This window comes from Vanellus vanellus, assembly GCF_965231255.1.
Source record: "Vanellus vanellus genome assembly, chromosome: 5".
In the NCBI taxonomy this organism is placed as follows: domain Eukaryota; kingdom Metazoa; phylum Chordata; class Aves; order Charadriiformes; family Charadriidae; genus Vanellus; species Vanellus vanellus.
In genome coordinates, this window is record NC_138910.1 from 45,424,429 (window position 1) to 45,452,196 (window position 27,768).

The window sequence follows — 27,768 nt, forward strand, 5'->3', positions numbered from 1 at the left end:
CCTCCTGGAACTTACATTGAAGCATATAGAACACAGAAAGGTGATTAGATACAGCTAACAGGGCTTCACCAAGGGCAAATTGTGCCTGACTAATCTGGTGGCGTTCTATAAAGGAGTGAATGTATTGGTGGACAAGGGAACAGCAATTGATGTCATCTACCAGGGCTTCTGTAAGGCCTTTGATATGGTCCCCCACAACATTCTTGCCTCTAAATTGGAGAAATATGGATTTGATGGATGGACTGTTGGATGGATAAGGAATTGCCTGGATGGCCGTGTCCAAAGAGTTACAGTCAACAGCTCAGTGTCCAAGTGGTAAATAGTAATGAGTGATGTTCCTCAAGGGTCTGTACTGGGAACAATACTATTTAATACGTTCATTGATGACATAGAGAGTGGGAATGAGTGCACCCTCAGCACTTATGTGGATGACAGCAAGGTGAGTGAGTGGTGCAATTGATTCACTTGAGGGAAGGCATGCTATCCAGAGGGACCTGGACAGGCTGGAGGAGTTGGCCCCATGTGAACCTCATGAGGTTCAACAAGGCCAATTGCCAAGGTCCTGCACGTGGGTGAGGGCAACCCCTGGTATCAATACAGGCTGGGGGATGAAGGGATTTAGAGAAGCCCTGAGGATAAGGACTTGGGGGTACTGGTGGATGAAAACCAGACATGAGCCAGCACTGTCTGCTCACAGCCCGGAAAGCCAAGCATATTCTGGGCTGCATCAAAAGAAGTGTGGGCAGCAGGTTGAGGGAGGTGACTCTCCCCCTCTACTCTGCTCTCATGAGACCCCACATCCAGCTCTGGAGCCCTGAGCACAGGAGAGACATGGACCTGTTGGAGTGAGTCCAGAGGAGGGCCACAAAGATGATCAGAGGGCTGGAGTACCTCTCCTATCAGGACAGGCTGGGAAAGTGGGGATTGTTCAGCCTGGAGAAGAGAAGGCTCCCAGGAGACCTTATTGTGGCCTTCCAATACTTAAAGTGGGCTTATAAGAAAGATGGGGAGGGGCTTTTTACCAGGGCTTGTAGTGACAGGACAAGAAGCAAGTATTTTAAACTTAAAGAGGGTAGATTTAGATTGGACATAAGTAAGGAATTCTTTATGATGAGGTTGGTGAGATACCGGAATAATTTGTCTCGAGAAGCTGTGGATGCTCCATCCCTGGAAACTTTCGAAGTTAGGCTGGATGAGAGTTGGGGCTACCTGATCTAATGAAAGATGTCCCCATTCCTGTGGCAGAGGGGTTGGACTAGATGACCTTTAAAGGTCCCTTCCAACCCAAACCATTCTATGCTTCTGTACCTAAAAAATTAATAATTCTCAAAAAGCATAGTTTCATAGACTTTATGGAAGAGCTGAATTTTATTTTACCTTAAGAAGCAGAGAATTTTGTTTTTAGTTTCTTTCAAGGATCTAAACTTTACTGGCTGTAAGAGCTGAGCATGTATTCCAGTACTAAATGTTTAGTTTGAACACTTTAGTGTGCTTCTGTTGTTAATGTTTACTAGAGGTTTTCATCGTTTAGCATTAGTTCTTGAAGTAATCACTATTTTGATTCCAGTGACAGAAAAGCAACTCCAGTTGGTTCCAAAGTTAAATAATTCAAAAAAATGTAAAGAAAGACAATAAAAAGTTAAAGAAAAGTACTCCATATTGTTGTTGTTACAGTGAGTAGCAATGAGAAACAGCTTCACATCAAGGCTGGGATATTTTTTTTGAGATGTATGTAGAAAAGCACTTAAATCTCCAGTGACCTTCCTTGAAAAGAGACCAGGAAACATCTGTGAATGATGTAATAGGTTGTAAACAGGGAATTTATTTAAAAGAAGCTATTTTCTCTGACGATGTCAGAGGAAACAATTTCCACTGTGTAAATTATTAAGACTGATTATTCTGGGAGATGTTCTTTGTACATAATCTGCTAAATTAAGCCAAGGTTGTCTAAATACATAATTCAGGTTTCTAACTTCACTGAGGTTTACTAACATGGCTTCAGACTTGTTGGAATTTAATTTATTCCCAGAAAAGCTAGCTAAATAGTTCAGAAACAACAAAGATTAAGTACAGTCCTTTGGCTTAATTCCATATTAGCGTGTTGATGTACACAGCAATAAGATGCGCTGGCTGAGGCTGCCATTTGTACATTAACATTGTGAATACAGTATTTAAGAATACAGTACCTACTGTATTCTTAAATATTGTCCTCAGTTGTTTGTTAGGATAAAAAAATTCTGTGGTAACTGTTGTCTCAGTCTGTGTGTGTGTGCGCGTGTGCATGTGTATTCTTAGTTTATTAAGTATGCCAGGTAGCAGGGCCGACCTGCATGTCTTTATCTGTATCACAGCCTCGGACAGCGTTCTTATTTTTGTTGTCTAGTGCTATCCCATCCTGCTTTTACAGTCAGGATGCTGATGCCTGTTCCCTAATATTATGTATTATGGTGTTTTTTCCTTCTCAGACTGTGCTGAAGATGGTATATGAGGAGAGCCGCAAAATACTGGCTTTGTCAGAACATCCCTTTGGTCTTAGTGAGCTGAAAAATGTTCATCAGACCAGAGTGATGATGGAGGGATGTGAGAAGGAAGGTTTAACCTTGCTGGATGCTATACAGTCACTGAAAGATTACCTTAGCAAGGTGGCAGATAAAGGAGACAAGGTATGACAATAATAATATCCTTTAAGGCAAGGTAACCAGATTTTTGTATATAGAGAAATGTATATTGTTATGTAGTTAGTGTGTACGTATATATATAAATGTATGGGGAGCAAGGGACTCTTTCCTTTGAGATTTGAACAAGCCTCTTCGAACACCTCTGGTCTGCTTAAATTAACAAATAGGTTTACTCTTACACAGTAATGATATGGAAGACAGTGTATTAGAGAGAGATGCCATTTAAAAAAAGTAATTTTTTTTTAACAGGAACATTCAGGTATTGCTGCTGACTGGAGAGGAGAACTTCTGCAAGCAGTACAGAGTGTGTTTGAGAAGGAGAGAAATGTGTTGCAAATTGATTTGAAGTCTCACTTCTCCAATACCGAGTCTGGTGATGAAGGTTCATTAGTGGAAAAAATGGAGTATATAATGAAACAACAAGTAAGAAAACCTCTTAAAATGTCATGTTTGTAAATCATGTCTGTTTCCCCATATTTTTTTGAGGTTTTTACAGTCTTATTGGTTCTGTTGTTAAATCTTACCTTGTGCATTAATTCAGATTGTGTGGGATCAGTAGGCTTTTATAGTCTATGTTTTGGTACCATTTTTCTCAGACTTTGTATGTTGTCTTACAAAGCCTATTGATTATTTTAGCTTACAAAGCCTATTGATTATTTTAGCTTGCATCCAGAAAAAATAGTGATCTGGAGATTGTGGTAGTGAAAAGGAAATATTTGATAAAAATGGAAGGAGGGGAAGAACTCCATCTAGAGCTTCACAGGCTTCTCTTGCAAAGGGTATATATTGAACTAACTCTGAATCTGTTTGGGAATTTTTGCTGATAATATTTAGTTTTTAGGTTCGGAGCAGGTGGTTTGTCATAATGATGTATAAACTATATCAATAACTATTACTTTATTTGGAATCTAGTGAAATAGGGTTTTTCTTTTTTACTTAATGTTAACATGAAGCATGAACTTAGTCATTTGATGTTGCCTCTGTATATAACTTGTACTGCAAGGGTTTCTCTAGGGTTTATCTTTTTAGAAAATATGGGAATAGCCTTGTAGATTTAATAGGACTTGGTTTGTTTTTCAGGAGGAGCAGAGGCAGATGGTTGTAGAGCACCTTTTCTCCTCAGACCGGAATAGCTTGCTCTCTGAAATACAGGATCTCCGAGCTCAACTACGCATGATACATCTTCAGAACCAGGAGAAGCTACAGCAGTTACAGGAAACCCTTACCAAAGCAGAAGATCGTGGGAGCAAACAAGAACACTACCTTCGGAGGAAGGGTAGTAGTCCCAAGTTCTTGTTATCTGGTCTTCTATGTCAGTTCTTTCCTTTTTTGCCTAGAAGATAAAAGACAAAAAAAAAAGATTGTTTTGCAAAGAAGCTGTACAATTCCTCAGTTTTACTAACGCGTTGAGGTTTCCTACAAGTATAGCAGAGGAAGGAATTATTATTCTTTGTAATATTAGTAGTTAAGAAAAATCTGTGAAAAGCAAAGAGAAGCTTTAAAATGACCCAAAGCAATATAACTGAAGGGTGGGTCTGTTAAATAGTATATGCATGTAGAAAACCCATAAAGGATAGAAAAATACCCTTGTTAGTTTTCAGGAAATTCTTTCTGTATATGTTTGCTAGTAAATGGGTGGGTTTGCTTGATGAGGTTTAGAATCCATTAGTAACATGTTGCTTATAGTATATCACAGTAGCTCTCATAGTCTCTCCCAGCTTTCACGTTCTTCTCACTTTGCCTGGTCCACTAACAGGAGAGCTATTGAGGTACACTAGCTCTCTGTATGTGTGTCTCTCTGCTGGTTCCTGTCATGTTTGCAAAGAAAAGAATTCTCCAGACAAGAACACTTTAATACAGCTGACTTTTTTTTTTTTCCCCCCATTTGAACCACTGTAATTGATAACATATTGTCAAATTCTCTGTAATACAAATAACTGTTAACATTTTCTTATCCTAGTTGAATTATTAGAATATAAGCTTCAGCAGGAAAAATCTGTTGTAAGTGATTTGCACAGCACCCTGTCTGAGGAGCAGAAAAGGGCCTCTGAAACATGTGATTGCTTGAATCAAGAAAAAGCAGCCCTGAAATCAGAGCTTTATGAAAGTAAGCAAGAGAATGAAAGGCTGCAGAAATCCTTAGAAGAGCTTCAGAGGGAAATAAACCAGTTACGGTGAGAAATAGATTTATTCATTTATTTTATTTATCAACAGATAAATAAAAATTAAGAGCTTTATACTCATTGGATCCACAAATGGCTTAGCACTTGGAAACCCAAGTCTCATTTGTCATGGATATGTTCATTTTTCTTTACTAACTACTAATTTATCTGTTCTTCAATTCGAATTTGCATACTTACCTTTTCTGTAACCTTGACTGAGAAGGTTCTGGAAACAAGTGCATGTTGTACGGGTGTACTAAAAGTGAACAGACTAGATCCCGTATCCCTGATGTACCCCACTCTTGCAGCTTTTGTCTTAGTCTTTGGTTGTTACTCCTTGTTTTTCTTTCCTCTCACAGGACAACAGTTTTGCTCTGCCAGGATAGGTAACTTCTCCCTGTCTTTCAACTGTTACTAAATAGAGCAATTCTAGCTTTGCTGGCAGCGAGGTAAACGTTTTCAGGTGCTAAATAGCTGTGACTTGAAAACTGACCCTCTTTAGAAAAAGCAGAGGCCATCTTAAAGAAACAAGTCCATAGATCAGCTCACAAAAAGTAGCCCAAAATGTCTTGCTTGCCTTGCTGGTGAAGGATGTTCTGTTCTCAACATAGACAGAAGTATCGTTTTGAACTTTTCAGTTTTGCATTGGAAAAAAAAGAAAAGGATTTGACAGCTGCACTTGAGGACTTGCAGACAGAACATCTGAAGGAAACAGAGCTACGGGGTTTGTTTGAGGAACAACAGCTTCAATATAAGAAAGCAGAAGATGAAAAGACAAAGGCCTTGGAGGTAATGTCCTACATCTCAATGCTTCAGTTAATGTCATGCACCAAGGCAGGTGAACTAACAGGTTATTTTTGCAGTTTTTTTCATGTCCAATGTTTTTTGTTTAACAACTTCTTAAAAAAGACCCTAGACTTCTACTGAATGTGCATAGCATTTATTTTGTTTTCACAGAATTAAAGCTTTCAATTACCCTCCTTAATTGCACATGCAGAAATAAGCAAAAGTTGTTTTGGTTTGGTTTGGTTTGTGTTTTTTTCATATCTTCTTAGTAGTTTTGGAGCCTTATGCTTTCACACTCTTGGGATCAATTTTGTGCTGCCCCTTGCTGTGTAGGAAGAAGCCAGATTCTACACTTATGTAACCGCGCCCTTTATTCCACAGCAAACATGCTATGAGGATGTGATGTGTATGATCAACTGAGATCATACACAACCACCCAACGATACTCATGCTTGGCAGAGAGTAACTGGAGCCTTTCCAACCTAACATGTATTTTTTTGAAGTTAACTGAAGTATAGTTTTGTTCCCTTTCTTCTAAACTGAGCAGAAAACAAATGAACAGCTTTCTCTCTGATACTATGATAGCAATGACTCGGTTCTTGTAAAAGGCCTACAGTGACTGGAAAATAAGATTTAACATAAACCTCTTTTTAAACTAAAACCCAAACCCAAACTCTATCACATAACTCCAAAACAATCCTAGTTAAATGCCCTAAGTGAGCAAACACAATTCTGACTCATTTCCTTGTAGTCTACCCTTTCACATTGTCTTTCTAGTAGATGTTTAGGTTTGTGGGTGATTTTTGTTTGTTGGGATTTTTGTTATTACTTGCATGGTAGGACATGGTGCTAACGTCTTCCATCTTGTAAAAAGATAGCTCATGCAGGGGAGGCAGAGTCCATCTTAGCTCAGGCAGAGAGAAAAGTGCATTGCTGCAGGTGTAGTTGTACAACAGATTGACATTCACAATTCATGATTCTGCAGTCTTGCATTCCCAAATTGACCCTTGAAGACCTACTACAGAAGGATGATGCTACTTAGCCTCTGACCTGGCTTTCTGTAAGATCAGAGGAGAGCTGATGCTGGCTGGGGGCAGGGGTAGGGCAGACCCCGTGCTAGGAGGACAGCAGTGCTAACTGACTAGCAAGCACTTAAGACTGCCCCTTCAGTTGCTCCCTTTCCTTCTGAAGAAAGGCTGGCTCCCAAAATGGACCTAGGGATTGATTACTTTTATCAGCCTGTGCTGTGTGCTTTAAACATATGGGTTGTAAAATCCAGAGGTTTTACATCTACTGTCACTGCTTAGATTTTTTTGTTCTTTTTAAATCATCATGGGTTATTTCTGCTTCAGATGTCACTTAAGGTGATTGAGTGATGTAAAGAATAGTGATTTCCTAATGAGTGTCTTACTAATAGAAATAAAAATAATATACCAGAAGATATTTTAACATTATGATCTTTGGTTTTGTTACTTGATGTCATGTTGCTAACAAGAATGCTTTTGGCTCTTGTAATTAGAAAATTAACATTGTAAATTGCAATTAAACTTTTTAATACCTGAACTACTCTAGTTCAGTCTCGAATTTCTTCCTGAAGGTTGAAAATTGCTGAATGCCAGCCTGCCCCACAAATGAGTGTTTGTGCTGGACTATTAAAATGTGCTTTCCCTTTTTGAACAGGAGCTGCAGGCTGCCTTGGAGTTGCAGTCCGTGCAGAATAGCCAACTAGTCGTATCCTTAGAGCATGAGCAAACAGTAAATGATAATCTCCACAAGGAACTTCAGATCGAGCACTCCCGTTGTGAAGCATTGCTGTCCCAGGAACAGACCAAACTGTTGGAGCTACAGAGAAATTTGGATGCTGAGAAAAGTCATTCGTTAGAGCTCCTGAATTCCTTGAATCATGAACGTGTTTTGACAGCACAGTTGAGCATGAGAGTGAAAGAAGGTGCTTCTTGTCAGGACAGGGAGTCGCTGCTAGAACAAGCCTTTGTTCGAGAGCTCCAAGCTCAGCTGGAAGAAGAGAGGTCCCGAACTGTGGAGCTAGCTTCTATTATTGAGAAAATGCAGCAGAAGGCCATTCGCTCCAAAAGGAAGCTAGAGGCTGAAGTACAGATGTGCTGCGAAGAAACCCAGACGGAGAGAGAGGTCAGTGACAAATTGCGAGCTACACTGGAATCTCTTCAGTGTCAAAAGCGAGAGGTAATCTGTTCCTTAGAGGCCCAGAAGGAAAGAGAGGCAAAGCTGAAAGCTGACTGGGAACAACTGCAGTCACTCTTCAAGACAATGATAGAGCAAGATAAAAATAAGAAAGAGGAGAGAGAGCGAAGACAGCAGCAACAAACAGAGCTAGAGAAACAGAAGGACTGGCAGAGAGATCAAGAGAGACTGGTGAGAATGCTTCTGCAAGCCTTGTCTTCCATTGAAATAGCTACAAACTGGGATTTAACCCTGTGGATGGCGTTCTTTAATTGAAATGTTTCCTTCCCTTAAACAAAGCATCCTGAAAAATGCATCAGATGAGCTCTTTTCCTGCATTTCTCAAATGCAGATGTTTTCAGGGGTTTGTGTCTGGGTTTATTGTTGACAGAATTTGATCTTTAATTCTTTACCTATGCTGGGAATTGCCCATTGTTAACAGATGCAGAAGAATATGGCTTAAAAACAGAACTAAACCGGGTTGCATATCACTGCCCTTATTTTGAGTTAGACTCCTAATTATGGTTTGAAACAGTACTAATTTCATCCTTCTTGTTTCTTAGCTCCTTCACTTTCATTAGAGGAGGAGGGAGGCTTTGCAGGCTCTCTGGAGACTTGTCAGTCACCATGTCTGGAAATAGATGGAGAAAATGCCCACTCCAGACTCATTAAATGGCTTTCTGTTGGCCCTGGAAGGCAATACTGTAAACCTTTCCCTATAAATGGTCTGTGAGTTAAGGTACACTGAGATGGATATATCCTAGTTAGGTGTGATGCTTTTATTTGCAGTCTATATACGTGTGTGTGTGTGTGTATATAAAAAAAAAAAAACAAAAACAAACAAACAAAAAAAAAACCAAAAAACAAAAAAAAACCCAACCAAAAAACCAACCACCCACTTATATGTGTGTATGTACATGTGTGTATATATAAGTTGCAATTAACTGTTATTTCCTGTTCAAATAGCAAAACTTGGAACAGCAACACCAGAGAGATGAACAAAGAATTAAAGAGCTGCAGGAAATACTGGCAATATTAGAAGAAAGAGAAAGAAATCTGCTATCTCCAAACTGTCATCAAGAACTATTGTGTACCTTAAACAAAGATCGAAATGTCAAACAGGCCACAACAAAAGAAACTGAAAAAACACATTTGCAACAGCAGCAACAGCACCTAGAAAATATAAGACAGCAGTTGCTTTTTGTAGCTGTGCACCTGAATGAGTTCATATATAGAACTGTAGATAAGTGAGTAGTTGTTCATAAAATAATAGTTTTCATTCTGCTTCTGAAATTGTGTGGGTCATGGCTGAGAGCCCTGTGCTGAAGGGACTGAGTGGTATATCTGCTTACAAGACTCAACCATGGTTTTGTGGTGGCAGCAGACTTTCACTGTGGTCATCCCACTGCAGCCATTCCCATTAGAAGCTTGGGTGCCTGTGTTTGAACTCGATCTGTGAAGTGACCCTGCTTAGAAAGAACAACTCCAAAAAAACTGTACTGAAAAGAGTCTTTTGGCAGTTTAGCAACTGCAGCAGTCTGATTAGAGAGCAATCAAAAAAAACAGGTTAATCAACAAATATGCATGTTTAGAGTGGGAAACTACATTGAGCATGGCAGGGAAAAGCTAGGGGTGAGGAATGAGTGGCCAAGGAGCAGTAATTACTTTAGCAGCAGAGTCAAATACTAGTGATGTTTTGCTGCAGCCTGAATTTGCATGATAGAATTTCAGACTGGTATAAAACACAGACTTCTGAATAAATCCTATGCAGCATTTTTTAGAAGTTTGACTCTTAAGAATTAACAAAACTTGCTAATTTCTGTTTATATTCTTAGTATTTTGTGTGATGAATAGTGCATAAGTACAGCTTCAAAACTGAAAGGTCATCCAGTGGGTAGAAGGAATAAAATGTATGTTAACATTACCACAAATCCATCTTATACTGAAAATGTGTTTCTGTTTAACAGAGCAGTTAACAGGTGTACGTCAAACGATGAAGCTATAGCCTCCTTACTGCAGACATTAAAGGAACTAAAGTCAGGTTTATTGTTTCCTCCTGCATCTCAGGTAGGGAAAACAGCATATATTTGTTGATTATCAGTAAGTTGTTCTGTATTCTTTGGGTTGCAATACACATGTAAGTTGACTGACCTATTTGACCTCCTCTTCCTTTTTTGGTAAAACATTCCAAGGAAAATTGTGTTTTGCCTTGGGGATGGAAAAAATGTATTTTTCTACTCAAACTGTCATTATATTAACTTATTTTAGTATCAGACTCTTGCTTTTTTGTTGTGTTGCAGAGTCTGCTTCTGACAGCATTTTTTTTTTCCTAGATATGTAATAATGTCCAAGGATATCAAACCTTGTGATGTGTTGCTGCTGCTTCTGCATCCATCTAGAGACAGTTGTTTTTCAGCAAATTGTCAAGTAATTTTCAAAAAGTGCAATAGTAGTAGTTTGTCATCTCAGGAGGGGTGTTTTGACTGATGTTTGCAGTATTGCAAATATTTTATATAAACATAGGGATTATCAAAGACTGAGCTCAGGTCTATTGATACAAAATACATCATAAAAACATAGCTGTTAGATTCCATTGTTATAGTTGAAATTAAGACCAATTGAATCAAAAACAGATTCACTAAGTATTTATTAAGGTAGGAAAGCAAAGGCAGGGCTAGGCGGCCGGGGAGTCGCAGCTCCACCTAGGCTCACACTTTACCCCCTCCAGAGTCCTCTTCTTATAGTCCGTCTCTTCCGGGTTGATGTGACTTTTCACTAGTTTCTTCTGCGGCCTCGGGCTTTGTTGCTAGGGGGCCTTTTCTGGTTTTCTGGTAGGTCATGATCTTATCACTTAGAGCATGCATACTACATACACACCATACACACTTTTACAAATCTAAAGTATTCCCTTATCAGAAATCAAGGCTAGCATATTTTGTTTACTACTTCCGGCTATACTGGTTTACAGCGATTAGCATATTGTGAAATGCTGCATAGCTTACATACCGGTTTGATTAACAAATTTACAATACAAGTCTATCACACCATCTTATTCACCAAATAATGTTGCCCTATCATTTATGTCTGTCTCTCATAATAAAGAAAGAGATCTTCAACCACATTTCAGCCAGAATTTGGGGACTTAGGGCTATCTAACAGTCTTGGCTTTTGTTTCATTCAGCCTTTCTATTCCCTCACCTGCTTGGTAGCAGATCCCCAGAAAACACACCTTGTCTGGTACATGAATAGGCTTTTGTAACTTCTGTTGTTCTCATGTGCTCTGTAATATGTCTGATGTATGACAAGCTTGCTTGACATAGTGCAAGCTCTCCCTGTGTCTAATTGCTTACAAAATACAATAAATATTTTCCTTCTGTCGCCTGTGCAACTACTTAAGTGGCTGCCAGATTGATCATCTCCAGCCTTCAGGAGGGGGATGTAACCTCTTCCCAAGTAGGTGTTCATGGAATTATTTTGGTTAAGCCTTCCTCTCACAAACTTTTAGAGCCCTTTGCTATGGAAAAAATGCTCAGAGACCCCGTGGGGGGAACCAGACAAGCTCATGGCTCTGTCTAAGTCTGACTTAGCAGAACTCCCTCCAGAACTGAGCTGTTTTTCTGGCTCAGCTCCCTCCAAGTTATTACTGTACTGGAAGAGAAAAAATAGCAGGCCTCTTAAGATAAGCCAGTGAATGCCATGTAGAATAGCAGTTCTTTCTCTTGTTGGACCAGCCTTTGCAATTGCCTCCTCCAGGGACTATGACCACACTAAAATAAAGAGACTCAAGTCTTGTGACTTAAGTTTTGTTTAACAAAAAAAGAGTGTGGTGGAATACTCTAAAGACATATGCCTTTCAATAGCCTAGAGAGCAAAGACTTGAAGACTCCTTTCTTCTGTGGGCACTAATGGTCTCTCCTTTCTGATGGTCTCTCCTCTCTGTCCTCTTTTCAGGCTTTGATCTGCCGACCCCCCCCCCCCCCCCCCCCCAATCACCTTTTGTTTCAGTCTCCTCCCAGAATTTCTCCTTCCTTTAAGGTACTGAACCACATGCACTGGAGACCAAAGGAATTTACTGCTCTTACCTCCTTGAGTTAGGATAAATTGGGGACTATTAGACAGGGAAACCAGCAAAATGCCAAAATGAAAAATTTGTGCCAAAATGAACATGGAGTCAACTGGTCAATCAAATGCCAACTGGTGCAGTAGAAATCAAGTGTATAGGTGAATCATTTAGAACTTCAGATATTTCATGTATCTGTTACTGCCTTCAGATTGAGCTTTTGTAGGGCCAATGCCTAAGACAGTGGGACCTTAAGTCCTTACTGGGATGCTTGCTGAGGAGGCCAATATAAAGCAGCTTCCCTCCACTTCAGTACGATACAGATGGGTGTTACTGTATTAAGGTATTCGTAAGAAATTACTCCTGAAGAAGTTCAAACTCCTAATAAGGTTGTGCTAAAATAAGTTGCTAGGAAAAATTGGGGTCAGTTGTGTGTACTGGTTCCTCTAATGTATACAGATTTTATTTCAAGGGATAAAACGTTAACCACCTCAAAAAATATCTTTTGTCTCTCTTACAATTTGCTGCATCACGCACTTATGTAACGGTTGACCATTAAATTGATAGTCAATATGAAGAGGGTTATGAAGGCAGAACTCCCACACAGAATTGAACCGGGAATTTTGGGTCTCATTCCTACAAGAGATGACTTACCACAAAACTGAATTTCTCAGAATTGAATGTTACTTTTCAGAATTTACTTCTCTAGGTGCTTCACAACATGTTTTTGTGCGTGCATATGCACAGACACCTTTCTTTGCAATTTCTCTGCTGTGTGTGGATATGGAAGAAAGCCATATGATTTGTTTCTGTTTCCAAATGTTTGGGAGACTCTCTGTTATTAAAGGGTACACAATTCCTGTAGAGTGATCGGACAGATCTGTAGAGAAGGGGCAGTTTGATTAACAATTAAGAAGGACTACATGTGTGTTTCAGTTACCCATGCTACTGTTTAACACCTGAATACCATTGCTCATTTTCACGCTCATTATTTTTCTGTTTTAGTTTGTCCATGAAGTTAGGTTATTATTTCGTTTGAGATGTTTGGCTGTGGAAGTAATATGCAAAAACTATCACAGCTTACTTCCTTCGGGTTTATTTTTAGATCAGATCTGCAGATGATACTGACTCTGTTCAAGAACTGGAAAGAGATGCTTGGCAGCGAGAGAGAAACATTTTGCAGAATGCACTGAAACAGGCTGAATCTGAACTGGCTAAAGCGACTGTTGAAATTGAAAACAAACCAGTGGTAGAAGCTTCTAGTCCTAAGGTAAAATGATCACGATGCCCAGCAAATGGGCTGTCTGAAACTTGATGAGTGAGCAATGCCATAGCCATTAGCATGTCATTTAAATCTTTGCCACTGGGTTTGCTTTTGCTGCCTTGCCTGTTGAACAGATTTGCTGTGTGAGAACTGTTACCCACTCAAGATCAAAAAAACCCTCTGGAAACTTCAGTTCTTGGTAGTAATTGTCCTTGGGCATTGCCTAAGGGACTAATGTCACATGTAGAACAGGTAATTTAGTAATTCTGTGGTTTGTTTTTTTTTTTTCTATAAATATGATAAAACTTGCTGTTGCAGAGGAGCCAGGAAGTGTACAGCTCTGATTTCTGTGGATATAAGTATCTGGCAGATTATGGCATTTAACTTTCACTTATTGCTGTAGTCTTTTTCAGTTGCTATTTTAAAAGGTGATTTTATAGATGAACGGTTTTATAAACTGCATATTAAATTAGGAACACTTTCCCCATGTGTCCCATGTCAGCAAAGTTCCTATGTAACTTTCTTCGTGTTAGACAGGAACTTGCACCAAAAGTAACCTAGCTCTTTGGAATCTCCTCCTACTCTTAAATGAGAGAGAAATTCAGATTTCTTCTCTAAGCATGAAAATATCGAACATCCATTATTTTTATGTTTTCCCCATAATCTTAAATACTTTTTATTCCGTTGACGCATTTGGTTGTGATCAAGTCAGATGGGCACTTATCCCAGCATCCTTTTTGGTTAATACTTATTTTAAGCAGATGTTATTTTCTTTGTTAAAAAGTAACACTGTTTAGAGTATGACAGTTTTGCTTGGAAACATTCAGGAGATTGAAGGCAATCTGACACTCCAAACTTGGGTGCATTTTAGCCATGTACAGAATTGTTCCGGCTGCTCTTGCGTCCGCAGTATGGATGTTTGACATGAAGACAGCGTATTTGTGGCTGTTTTTTTGCATACCAACCAGTAACTACACCAAAATTTTCTAGCCTAGTCAAAACTTCATAGTCACACTGAAATTTGGTGGACTTGGTATAAGCCTCTATGTATAGTGTCCAAACTGCCAGTGTACTACCGCTACTTTGCACTAAAACTGGCCAAGTCATAGACTCTGTTATACACATACTTGCTCAAAATTTCATTTTGGACATAAATGTACACTGCTTCCGTATTTTATTAAATAGCTTTCTACAATTTTGTAAAGCAAAATAGGTTTTAGATGCCTGTCCACAACCAAGTTGTGGGAGATACTGCTGGAAAAAGCAACCAGCTTTCTGAATTTTGTGTAGCTAAATCTTAACAAATTGGATTTCTTTTTCCTTTTTTCTTTCTCCAGTTGCAGAGGTTATATAGGAAGTACCTTAGAGCAGAAAGCTTTAGGAAGGCTCTAGTATATCAGAAGAAATACCTCTTGCTGCTTCTTGGTGGATTTCAGGACTGTGAGCAAGCAACTCTCTCTCTAATAGCACGTATGGGAATCTATCCCTCACCTGCTGAGCTGCAGCTTTCAGGATCACATTCCCGCCCTTTTACCAAGTTCAGATGTGCAGTCAGGGCAATCATCGCAGTATCAAGGTAAAGCCAAAACACTCAGTCTCTCATACCTGGTGTTTTCTTGGAAATTTTAAAAAGTGGTATGTCCATTGGTTTACCATTCGTTACTATTAAGCAAAAGCTGTCTCCAAAACGAGTCCAAACATAATTGTTAGCAATAACTTTGGCGAAACTGCTATTTGAAGAGTCAGCGCTAAGTTGGATGCATACTAAAGATTTCCAAACAGCTGCTTTTGTCTTGAGAGATACCCAGCTGCAATGTATTTGGGAATCGGTGCACAGCCATTACAAAGAGTTTAATATTAAAATTTGGTGTATTTTTTCTTATTTTTAATGATACTACACGTTTATTTTGTTACTAAGGTTAAAGTTTTTGGTGAAAAAGTGGAACAAAGTTAGCCGGAAGAGCACACAGGGTGAAAACATTTCTCACAGTATAGGAGGTAATACAGGTAAGCGTTTTGGACAAGTACATTGTTTTAATCACAATTTCTCTTTAGTGATGTGTTTCATTTAAAAACAAAACCAAAAAAATACCCACAGAACTGGCAGAATCTGTTTATCTGTTAACACAAATGTGTTTATCCATTTCCTGAACACAATGATTATGAGTTTACAAGGACATTGTAAGACATTACAATTCAAAACTTTCAGAATTTATAATTTACAACAACTGAAAGCTCCTTCTGTTCTCCCTTTATTGCAACTGTTCAAGCTGTGAAACAGTCCTTTGTTCATAAAACTCATCAGAGAATTATGTTTGGTACAGTCTGAAGCTACCTGTAATGGAAATTTAATGCCTTGAGTTATTAATAGGACAAGGACAAGTACTGCTGTAATAGTATTAAAATGGGTACATGTGGTATCAAAATAAGTCTTAGAAGTGGTGTACTTGCTAATGTTACCAGAAGTGAAAAAGGGGTTTTGAGTGGTTCCAGAGGTTCAGAAGAAACTTAATCTGATGGCAGATATCCCCTAACTATTTTCTATGGAGTTTATCAAGTGCTATCAAAGATGACAAAAGTGAAGTAGATGGACAGATGGCCTGATGCGTTTGGTAAGGACTGTGTTCCTTTGAGTTACTTATGCATGTGTTCAAAAGAATTTGAACAAATATCTTAATGCAGTACCCAATATTGTAGCACTCCCACCTTATGTAATTACTTTTATTACTTTACACTGTAATTCCATTACTTGTGGCTTTTCAAAATTCAGGTGAAATAGTGCATTTTTTGTTACCTCGTACTACATAATTTTCACTGTTCTAAGTTGCTGGAAATACTTATTTTTTAAAAAACCCAACTTCCTGCATAAAACCACTGTGTAGTGGTTCCTGTGAAACTTGAATCCAGAGATGCACGCTGAGCTTTCTACATCACTACAAAATAGCACCTTGGCAGCCTCGTTAAAAAATACTATATTTCTTTTTGTGACTTAAAGGACTTATCAAAGGTTTTTTTTCTTTTTTAATGAAAACAAAACAATACCCACCCACCCCCCCAAAAAAAAATAATCTCTTCCTTTCTCTGCTGTCTCTAAAGTTGGAGACTGTAAGTCAACAGTAACATATAGTTAGAGGAAACAACAGGTATTAAAATTTCTGGAAAAAATATTTTGCGTGTATCAGAACATCCACTCCATTGATATAGCAACAGGTACTGGAAAAGCAAGCCTGGAGAAGGAAAACAGTGCAAGTTCTCCATTTGTAGGAAGGAATTGTTCAACATGAAAATGTCAAACTTCTGTTAAATCTGGTTAAAACAGAAAAAACAAACCAAAAAAGCAGTTAGCTATAGAAAGTGTATTTTAGCTGCATTTAAAACCAAACACAATTGTACTCTTCTGTAATTCTTGGGAGTTTTATTGGTTATGTTTACGATAGCCTGTTTTGAATGGTTCCCAGTGCATATTTTTTAACTGTTTCATATTTAACACAGCCTCTGGTGCCAGAACTGAAATTCTGAAAGAGCAGCAGCCCCCAGCTGTTCACATCAGCTCTCCCCCCACCCGGGACACTGGGCTGTGCTACAGAACCAGCTCTGCAAGATTTGTGAGCCACTCCCCCAAATCCTCTTACTGCTTACACAACAGGTCAGTCTGTAGTCTTTGCCTATGTTTGTCAACCTGATGGACAGTCTTTCATAAAAATCTAACCACTTTTTGAAGGGGGTACTTGAACATGAAAAGGAATTTATTTTCTTGGATCTGGTGAATGTTTTATTTCTTTCAAGATGCTGTAAGAGAAGAAAATTTCTCATTTGCTTTAAGCATGCCTGACATTCTTGGACTGTGAGCATTCCTAGTTTTGTTTCCAAATTTAATTTGGACAGGCTACAGGATTTACAATGGCTATGTCTGTTATCCTTCTTTGAGGAGTAGTTCTTGTTGCTTTTGCCATCCAAGTTGGAGGTTCATTTCTGAGCATCCTGTGGAAGCGGCTCCCCTACCATACTGCATTAGTATCAGCTGTCTTCAGACTCTGTACACGGACACAGAATGGGAGGTGGAGAGCTTGCAGGGTGTGGGCTGTTAGCAGATTTTGATGAATTATGGCCAGTTCTGCACAGAAATACAACCCCAGTGACTTGTTGCTGGGTTTGATGTCACAGGTGACGTTCTGCATGGTGCTGCTAAGACAATGCCTGAGCTGCAAGCTCTGTGCTTAAGTTGGAAGCAGGTGGCCTTCAGTCATCACTACTGACCTTCCTGCACCCAGGCTCTCCTGGGACCCAGAGTAACCTTGGGTATTGGATAGTCCATTACTGGGTGTAGCGTTTCCTCTCCCAAGCTACCCCTCGTATGTGGCTTCCTCCTTAACATAAGGATTTGCAGGAGTTGATGTGGAAAGTAGCTGTTCTCAGCTTGGGACATTTTTGTTTCTTAACCTCCTCACTAAATTAAAAACTTTAACCAGCAGGCAAGAATTTTCTTCATTTAAAGAAACCGAATAGTAAGGAAGTAGCTGTGGTGATCTAGAAGTATGCAAAGACAGCAGATGCTCCGAATTATTTTCGTTTTTTTTAAAAGTGCTGACTGATTTAGGGGACAGGACAGTGCTTGTCACGAAGGACATGTAGTGTTCTGTTTTGCATAGAATTTAGCAAAACATCTTGGAGAGTTAGAGACCTGCAAGCATTTCCCAAAAGACTTAATTCTACCCCACCCTGTTCTTGTGTCGTGACACATATCTGGGTCTGACAGCCAGAAACAGTAGCTGGCAGCTTACCTGTCATCTGTATTGTATGGAACAAGAATATTAATGACAGTAGGCCCTGACTGATTACTCTGTGTGACTGGGTTAGTGTTAGCTCAAGTCTAATGTGCATCTGAGATGGCTTTTGTTTCCTGGCAAAGCTATACAGAGAGAAGGGATGGATAGGAACTACCTTCTGCTAATCTAAAGGTGCAGGGGGATGGAATAAATCCTAACTCCAAATAGGAGTGTGTTTTGCACAGTGTCCCCTCCAGTATATATTTCTGCTAATATTTGAAACTTGTTGTTAATGTCCAGAAAGGAAACACAGTGTACCATCTAAAGGGTTCCCTTTTTCAACCTTGTCCTTCAAGATAGCATTTTACCTGCTGAACAGGACAGTACGTGCCTGGATGCAGCATGTTCCTCTTCAGTCCTTCTCTGCAGAAGTGGTTCTTCTCACTTGGCCATTTGGACTTGCCTCTGGCTGCAGTTTTCTTACCTGGGGGACTTTGTGTTGCATATCAGTAAACAGATACTCATATATACTCCAGCTTCTATCAAAACATCCTTTAACTCCCCTGTATACAAAGATGCCTGGTCTGTATTGTTTTATATGTAACTTTTTGGCTGGTGGTTTTTACTGTTGTTCTAGTTTGCTTTGCACTGCCTATATGAATGTAACTTTATTATGTTTATTTGAAAGTATATCATGAGAAGAAGAAAATAATTTGTTTTCCTTTTAAGATTGCATCCACCTACAAGTTCAGCTTCAGAAAAGTCACTTGTGCTTACTCAGGATCCTGAACGATCGCTAACAGAATACATCCATCGCTTAGAGGTTATCCAGCAAAGACTAGGGGGTATGCAACCAGGTAAGAACACCCTCACAGATGCCAGCAGTCTGGGCTGCTTTTTGAAAAGTTATTCCTACATATTGTCTATACCACTTAAAACATGTAAAGAGCATAATTTTAATGAACAATTATAATTACTTTTTTGGGGGAAGGAGAAAAACTTAAGTAAATCTCTGAAATAAAACCATTTTGTGAATCATATCTAAAACTAGTCCAAGTGTGGCATTTCTCAAAATAAATTCTTAGTGAAATTCTTCAAGTGTTGCAGTTTAAATGAAGCTGTGTATAGTTAGTAGAGAACCACTATAATAGCTGAACAGTGCTTTCTCTGCAGCACAAACTATAATACTTCCCTCACTTATCGCTTCCTTGTATTCCACAGCAGATTAAAAAAAATTGGGGTCCATTAAAAACACCTGTCTAGTTCTAAGACTGATCGAAGAACATACAAACAATTGTGGCACTTATCTTTGTTATTTAAAACACTTCCAACTAATTTCTAGACTGAATTTACTTCGTTTAATCTTCTAGTTACTCACTCTTGTTATATCTTAGTTACATCATGGAAATGCCTTGTCCCAAGAGCTTATAAACTGTCATCATGTCATCCATTGTTTTTTTTCCCCAAATACTGCAATTGTTTATGTCAGATATAGATAGATAAACAAATTTTAGAATTGAAACCTGACAGCATTTCTTAGAAATAAGGTATTTTGCTTTATGCTAAGTATTCCACAACTGGGACACCATTAATAGCAATTTTGTGGAAAGCACATATCATTTTTATTATTTTCATGTTACCAGAATGATGTTGCAACCTTTATAACAGTGCTGTGAGCAAAATGATTTCCCAGTTTCTAATGAACTTTAAAACATCTACTCAGTGACAAGATGTTGTCCAGCAACAGAATGCGTATTGAATCATTGCAAGAGTGGTAGAGTTGAACTGAGCAACCCTATTGCTGTGTGTAAAGCAGGCCTGCAATTGAGCACTGGTCTTAGTGTGTGAATGTTTGCTTTGGCAGATGCGTGAGCTTTCAAATCTTGTTTTGTATTGTTCCTAGGTGGCTCATGAAACCGTAATTGCTTTCAGTGTAGCTCATCTGAGGAAATTACATGCTGCTAACTGTACCCGGTTGCTTCATAACACAAACAGTTTTCTAATATTCAGTTGTTTTATTTAAATTTAGGACAAGTTCCAGGCCCACCTCACCAGAGAAACATGAAAAAGTGATGAGAACACTTCTGAAATCTGTACTGTGAATCCTCCTGAGTTATTGCTTCCTTCTGAGTTGGTCCATGCTGAATGGAGGCACTTGTGATCTCCTGTGCAATTGAATAAAGGGCAGTGCTTGTGCATCAGATTTTTATATGACTCTTTTTATTATATTTTAGTACTTTAAGAGGAAATTACTTTTCACTAAGAACAATGTTTTACATTCTCACGTGAAGTTACTACTAAGTTAACAGCTGAAGTGTGCCTGCATCACTGTATTGTAAGTTGCAAAGAGTCTCTTTGGTGTTTATTTTTCTATAGTGTATAGCTGGATTCCTTGTAAAAAAAAAAAAAAAAAAAGGCTATTAAAATGGGATTTTATTAGTGAATTCTTACATTGTACAGTTATGTGTTTCCACCTTACTTACTTATTTGCTGTTCCTAAATTTGTTTTTGGATTTTAATATTTCTGTAGGATCATTCTAACAAAACAGCTAAAATACTCCCCCAAATATCAAAGATACATGTAGCCTTCTGTGAATTTAGGGTTTTCTTTTCTGGTTTAACAGTAAATAAGTCCTCCCTCAGTTTTTCTCATCATGTTCCAATTAATTGTCAAGCTACCACTTCTTGAGCTCTTCTGTGACTGAGCTCTGAATGCATGATCTATTTGGTCTGTCTGAATTCATGCAATATAATTATTCTGTGCCTGCTTAGGAAGTCAAATGCATGTTCTATTTTCCTCCAGTGTGACCTTCACCTATCAGACTGATCTTTCCAGATGTGAACTTGACTCAGTATCAGAGCTGTCCTTCAGTTTATGTTAAAAAAAAAAAAAAAAAAAAAAAAAGCATCAATGCAGCTAGCTAGCCTTGGAAGTTACCTTTGGGCTTCTCATCAGTACTGTAACAGGTAAGAAGTGTTCTCTTGAGCAAAAAGGTACTAGGTAAACTGCATGGAAGAGGATATGAAAGGTACTGTGGAGGATCCCAGCTGTGCTTCTGCAAGGGATGACTCAGACTCTGGTTCTACAATCCCTGGTAACTGTCCTACACAGGAGTCAGGTCAGTGCGCATGTGTGACCCAGTTTGTGCAATGTTACCTTGGCACACGTACAGAGTTTATTATCCTATGACAGCTATAGGAGAACCTATTACCTGATTGGACATAAATTTCACAGAATCACAGAATGATAAGGGTTGGAAGGGACCTCTGGAGACCATCTAATCCAACCCACCTGCCAGAGCAGGGTCACCTACAGCAGGTTGCACAGGACAGCATCCAGGCGGGGTTTGAATGTCTCCAGAGTCAGAGACTCCACCTCTCTGGGCAGCCTGTTCCAGTGCTCTGCCACCCACAAAGTAAGGAAGTTCTTCCTCATGCTAAGATGGAACTTCCTACATTCATGTTTGTGCCCCTTACCTCTTGTCCTATCACTGGGCACCACTGAAAAAAGCCTGTTCCCATCCTCCTGGCACCCTCCCTTTAAGTATTTATAAGCATTGATGAGATCCTCCCTCAGTCCTCTCTTCTCCAGACTAAAAAGACCCAAATCCCTCAGTGTTTCCTCATAAGAAAGATGTTCCAGTCCCCTAATCATCTTAGTAGCCCTTTGCTGCACCCTCTCCAGCAGTTCCCTGTCCTTGAACTGGGGAGCCCAGAACTAGACACAGTACTCCAGATGTGACCTCACCAGGGCAGAGGAGAGGGGGAGGATGACCTCCCTCGAACTGCTTGCCACACTCTTGATGCACCCCAGCATGTCATTGGCCTTCTTGGCCACAAGGGCACATTGCTGCCTCATAGTCATCCAGTCCACCAGGACTCCCAGGTCCCTTTCCACAGAGCTGCTTTCCAGCAGGTCAGCCCCTAACCTGTACCGATGCGTGAGGTTATTCCTCCCCAGGTGCAGTACCCTACACTTGCCCTTGTTGAATTTCATAAGGCTTCTCTCTGCCCAACTCGCCAGCCTGTCTAGGTCACGCTGAATGGCAGCACAGCCTTCTGGCGTGTCAGCCACCCCTCCCAGTTTTGTGTCATCAGCAAACTTGCAGATGGTATGCTCTGTCCCTTCATCCAGGTCATAGATGAATATATTGAACAGGACTGGACCCAGTACTGACCCCTGAGGGACACCACTTGTTACAGACCTCCAACTGGACTCTCCCACTGATCACAACTCTCTGAGCTCTATCTGTCAGACAGTTTTTCAATCTACTCCACTATTCATTCACCTAACCCACACTTTCTAAGCTTGCCTGTGAGGATGATGTGGGAGATGGTGTTGAAAGCCTTGCTGAAGTCAAGGTAGACAACATCCACTGTGCTCCCCTCATCCACCCATCCAGTCATGCCATCATAGAAGGCTATCAGATTAATCAGACATGACATCCCCTTGGTGAATCTATATTGACTACTGATAACCTTTTCCTCCAGATGCTTTGAGGTGATGCCCAGAATGAGTTGTTCCATCATCTTTCCAGGGATGGAGGTGAGGTGACTGGCCTGTACTTTCCTGGATCTTCCTTCTTGCCCTTTTTGAAGACTGGAGTGACATTGGCTTTCCTCCAGTCCTCAGGCACCTCACTTGTTCTCCAGGACCTTTCACAGATGATGGAGAGTGGCCCAGTAATGATTTCCAACAGCTCCCTCAGTACTCACGGGTGCATCCCATCAGGACCTATAGACTTGTGGATATCCAGTTTACTTACCTGATCTCTAACTTGATCCTCCTCAACCAAGGGAAAGTCTTCCTTCCTTCAGACTTTCTCTGTCACCTGCAAAGTCTGGGACTCCTGAGGGCTGGCCTGAGCAGTAAAGACTGAAGCAAAGAAGGCATTCAGTAATTCTGCCTTCTCTGCATCATCTGTCACCATGGCACCTGTCTCGTTCAATAGTGGGCCCACGTTTTCCCTAGTTTTCCTTTTGCCTCCAATGTACTTGAAGAAACCCTTTCTGTTGACCTTGACATCCCTTACCAGATTTAATTCCAAGGCGGCCTTGGCTTTCCTTGTTTCATCCCTGCATAACCTGATGGCATTCTTGTACTCTTCCCTAGTGGTCAGTCCCTTCTTCCACATACTGTAAACTTCCTTCTTCCACTTGAGCTTTTTCAGAAGCTCCCTGCTCAGCCATGCAAGTCTCCTTCTTTCCTTGCCTGATTTCTTGCTCTTAGGGATACACTGATCCTGAGCTTGGAGGAAGTGATATGTGAATATCAACCAGCTCTCTTGAGCCCTCCTACTCTCTAGACTAGAGTAGAGAAACCCATGGGATTTCTCCAAGCAGTTTCTTGAATAGATCAAAGTTAGCCCTCCTGAAGTCCAAGGCTGCAATCTTGTCATTTTATGCATACTACACTTAATCCTGAACTCTGTCTTCTCATGATCACTACAGCGAAGGCTGCCCCCAATCTTAATGTCCTCCACCAGTCCCTCTTTGTTTGTCAGTACTAGGTCCAGTAGTACACCTCTCCTTGTTGGCTCCTCCACCAGCCGAGTCAAAAAGTTATCATCAATACACTGGAGGAACCTCCTGGCCTGTACATGCCTAGCTTTGTAGCTTTCCCAGCAGATATCAGTTTGAAGTCCCCCATGAACACCAAGGCCTGTGATTATGAGGCGACAGTTTAAGAGGGCCATGAATGAACAGTACCTGTTTTAGTAAAAAAGCCTGCCAAAAGTAACATAACTTGTCCAGAGTTCAAAACCAATTTGAACTGAGTAAGTTTATGCTGTATCAGTGACTGTATCATATTCCTTTTAAAAATCTGATTGTAGGAGTGTTGTGTTGGTGTCCTTTTTGTTTAGCATAGCCTGAGTATTTTCTGTTATAAATAATATGCATTTTTAGACCAGAGTTCAAAACTTGCACTAAATCAAATTTGTAATTTCACACTCGCATGTGAACTGCACTCTTCATTTTGGCTTTGTAAGCAAGAGGGCTATTAGACCTTAGGGCCTGTACTCATAACGAGCCAGTAAGTAGTGACACTGAAAACCTAAATTAACAACCAGTTTTAAAATCTGGCACTTTTAGGTGGGCAATAAAAAGCACCTTTTAAAGGACAAGAGGTAAATTTTATGTGTGTGTATTTAGTTTCCCAGCATGCCCTGGTGTTTGTAGGTTGGCACCTCATAAGGATCAGTTCTGTTTCAAATGAAATTGGCTTTGCATTTGCACATTTTTAAATCGATCTACAGTGTAAGTAATTTAACATCCCAAAGATTCACTGCTCTTATGTCAGTCACCGATAGGGTGAAAACAATTCAAGTATTGCCACAGCGTGTACACAAAAGCCCTACAAGCAAACACTGTTTTCCGTTATCATTTTGTGCCAGGTGCAAGTATAGCAGAATAGTGGATAATTTAAGTGTTCCTACGCACAGTCTACTTCATCCTTTTCAGAAATTAGGACTGTAAGTAAAGTAAGGCTGGCTGTTAGCAATTCACCACTAGGCAACAAGAGCTATCAGTTACTTGATGTGCTTGCTGCTGAGGCTTCCCGAGCCACACTCCCCCCCCAGCCTATGGAAGCCAAGCACCCAGCACCCACTGAATGGCAGGGCTTTTCCCCTGCCTCTGCCCAAGCCTCTGCAGGGCTTGCATTCAGCTGTGCATTCAGGTGGAACCATTCCATGAAAGACAGTGCTGTACTGTACCTGCCTCACCTCCTCCCTTCATAAAGACCTCAACCCATAGGCACTGTAGTAGCCCCTCTAAGATAGCCTCCTTGGGCACTTGCCATTTGCAGGAATACAGGCAGGACGTGGGGGTCAGAGGCAGATGCTGCAGGACCCTATTCAGAAAAGAAACCTGCAGAGAAAAAAAGCCTGTAAGTCTTTCAGGATATGTGAGCTATAGTTAACGTGTTGCCTGTGGCTACACTCCCATCAGCTCCCTGGTTCCCAAAGAGACAGTTTTCTGAAGGACAGTGGAAGCACCATGGTCCACCTTCCACTAGACGAGGTTGCTCAAAGCCCCACCCAGCCTGGCTTGAACACCTCCAAGGATGGGGCATCTACAACTTCTCTGGGCAACCTCTTCCAGTGCCTCACCACCCTCATATTGAAAAAATTCTTCTTAATGGCTAATCTAAATCTACTCTTTTTCAGTTTGAAGCCATTGCCCCTCATCCTATCACTACATGCCCTTGCAAGAAGGCTCTCTCCAGCTTTCTTGTAGGCCCCCTTCAGATACCGGAAGGCTGCTATAAGGTCTCCCCAGAGCCTTCTCTTCTCCAGGCTGAACAATCCCAACTCCCTCAGCCTGTCCTCATAGGAGAGGTGCTCCAGCCCTCAGATCATCTTTGTAGCCCTCCTCTGGACCCGCTCCAGCAGGTCCATGCCCTTCCTATGTTGGGGACTCCAGAGCTGGATGCAGTACTCCAGGTGGGGTGTCACCAGAGTAGAGTGGAGAATCACCTCCCTCGACCTGCTGGCCATGCTTCTTTTGATGCAGCCCAGGATGCAGTGTGCCTTCTGGGCTACAACCACACACTGCTGGCTCATGTTGAGCTTCTTAGCTGCCAACCCACAAGTTCTTCTCAGGGCTGCTCTCAATCCACTCTCCACCCAGCCTGTATTTGTGCTTGGGATTGCCCTGACCCAAGTGCAGGACCTTGCACTTGGCATTGTTGAACTTCATGAGGCTGGCATGGGCCCACCTCTCAAGCCTGTCCAGTTTCCTCTGGATGGCATCCCTTCCCTCCAGCATGTTGACTGCACCACACAGCTTGGTGTTGTCAGCAAACTTGGTGAGGGTGCACTCAATCATATTGTCCATGTTGCCGACAAGGTGTTAAACAGCACCAGTACCACTACTGATCCCTGAGGAACACCACTCATCACTGGTTTCCACTTGGACATTGAGCCACACTTTGAGCCTGGCCATCCAGCCAGTTCCTTATCCACCAAGTGGTCCATCCATCAAATCTGCCTCCCCAATTTAGAGATGAGGATGTTGTGCAGGACAGTGTCAAATGCTTTGCGTAAGTCCAGGTAGATGACATCGGTTGCTCTTCTGTTGTTCACTGCCGCCGTAACCCCTTCGTAGAAGGCCACCAAACTTGTCAGGCATGACTTGCCCTTGGTGAAGCCATGTTGGCTGTTACCAATCACCTCCTCATTTTCCATGTGCCTTAGCAGAGTTTCCAGGGTTATCTGCTCCATGATCTTGCTGGGCACAGAGGTGAGACTGACCAATCTGTAGTTCCCTGAGTCTTCCTTTTTTCCCTTTTTGAAAATAGGGGTTACATTTTCCCTTTTCCACTCAGTGGGAACTTCACCAGACTGCCACGAATTTCAAATATAATGGAAAGCAGCTTAGTGACTTCATCCGCCAGTTCCCTCAGGACCCGTGGATAGATTTCATCATGTCCTATGGACCTGTGTAGCTTCAGGTTCCTTACATGGTCTCGTACTTGATCTTCACCTACAGTGGGCAGTTCTTCATTCTCACAGTCCTTGCCTTTGCCTTCTGCGACTTGGCCAGTGTGGTTAGAGCCCTTGTTGGTGAAGACTGAGGCAAAAAAGTCATTGAGTACCTCGGCGTTCTCCATATCCTGAGTGACCAGGTCTTCTGTTTCCTTCTGGAGAGGGCCTTTTATAAGTTGATCCCACAAATTGATGCGAGACAGAGTCAATTAAAAATTTGGAATATTTATTTAGCAAGCGGCAGCAAGCAAAACAGCGCTGGGCGGACCGGGAGTCTCACTCCGCCGACGGCTCGCGCCCGGTTCACAAACAGCACTGAGCTTATCACAGGCCCACATCTTCCTTAGTCTTCCTTTTATCACTGACATACTTAAAGAAGTTTTTCTTATTGCCCTCGATATCCCTGGCCAGATTTAATTCTATCTGGGCTTTAGCTTTCCTAACCTGATCCCTGGCTGCTTGGATAGTTTCTCTGTATTCCTCCCAAGATACCTGTCCTTGCTTCCACCCTCTGTAGGCCTCCTTTGCACCAGCCTCCCTGGGGCTGCAGGAAGGACAGAGCAAGACCCTACCTTGGTGCCCTGCCACACATTCACTCTGGAACCTGTGGTTAAACTGGGAAAAGCCACTGCATCAATACAGGCTCCAAAACAAACATTTCCTGCTGGTCTCCAGTGCCCTTCAAAGGTGTTTGTTTGGGTGGGTTTTTTTTGTTTTTACACAGGCCCAAGCACCACTTTACATGTAGGCTCTCACGTTTCTAGATACTCACAGTGTAATTCTGCTCCTTGAAAATCTCCATGCCCCTTCCTGGGAAACGCTGTGAGAAGGATAGGCCCTGGGCTCTGTCATGTTTCCTACTTTCTGCTGGGACAAAGAAGTGGGGAGAGGAAGGAGAGAAAGTGCAGTTTTGTTTTTTTCAGAAGGGGACACAGCACCAGCAGGTAAGGAAGGGAACAGCAGCTGGATGAGGGAGAGAGCGAGTTGTCCTAAGGCCCTTCTGAAGCAGTGGGGCACACCTGGCTGCTGGGGCCTTCCAAGGCCTGGTGCCGCCTGCCCTGGCCTGCGGGGGGCACACGCTCCTACGGGAGCTCTTGTCGAGGGCCTGAAGCTAGCTGCGGAAGCAGGCGACACCCCACTGGGCTCCGGCAGGGCGTGGCAGGCTCGGCGCCCCGCTCAGCGGCGATACCTCACGCTGACGAAGCCACCGACCGCGGCTTGCGCCGCCCAGGGGCCCGCGCACCTCCCACCCCTCCGCGAGGCGGCTCGCGCGAGGCTGCCTGGGAGCGCCCCGCCCCGCCCCTGGCGGCTGCCTCGCCTCGCCTCGCCTCGCCCCGCCCCTCCCCTCGCGCGGGGCACGGATC

General features: G+C 41.5%; 1 protein-coding gene across 1 annotated transcript in view; it reads left to right on the forward strand.

Annotated features, from left to right (window-relative positions):
* The window catches only part of PCNT (pericentrin), a 103,702-nt gene extending 83,356 nt beyond the window's left edge, over window positions 1-20,346 (forward strand). Inside the window, 14 exon segments of the mRNA XM_082483808.1 lie at window positions 2,466-2,663; window positions 2,928-3,101; window positions 3,759-3,954; window positions 4,639-4,852; window positions 5,479-5,629; window positions 7,307-8,017; window positions 8,792-9,072; window positions 9,793-9,892; window positions 12,991-13,155; window positions 14,487-14,725; window positions 15,068-15,156; window positions 16,642-16,795; window positions 18,645-18,772; window positions 19,945-20,346. Coding sequence (XP_082339934.1) covers window positions 2,466-2,663; window positions 2,928-3,101; window positions 3,759-3,954; window positions 4,639-4,852; window positions 5,479-5,629; window positions 7,307-8,017; window positions 8,792-9,072; window positions 9,793-9,892; window positions 12,991-13,155; window positions 14,487-14,725; window positions 15,068-15,156; window positions 16,642-16,795; window positions 18,645-18,772; window positions 19,945-19,988 — 2,844 coding nt within the window. The 3' untranslated portion in view covers window positions 19,989-20,346.
* The last annotated feature ends 7,422 nt before the right edge of the window (window positions 20,347-27,768 follow it).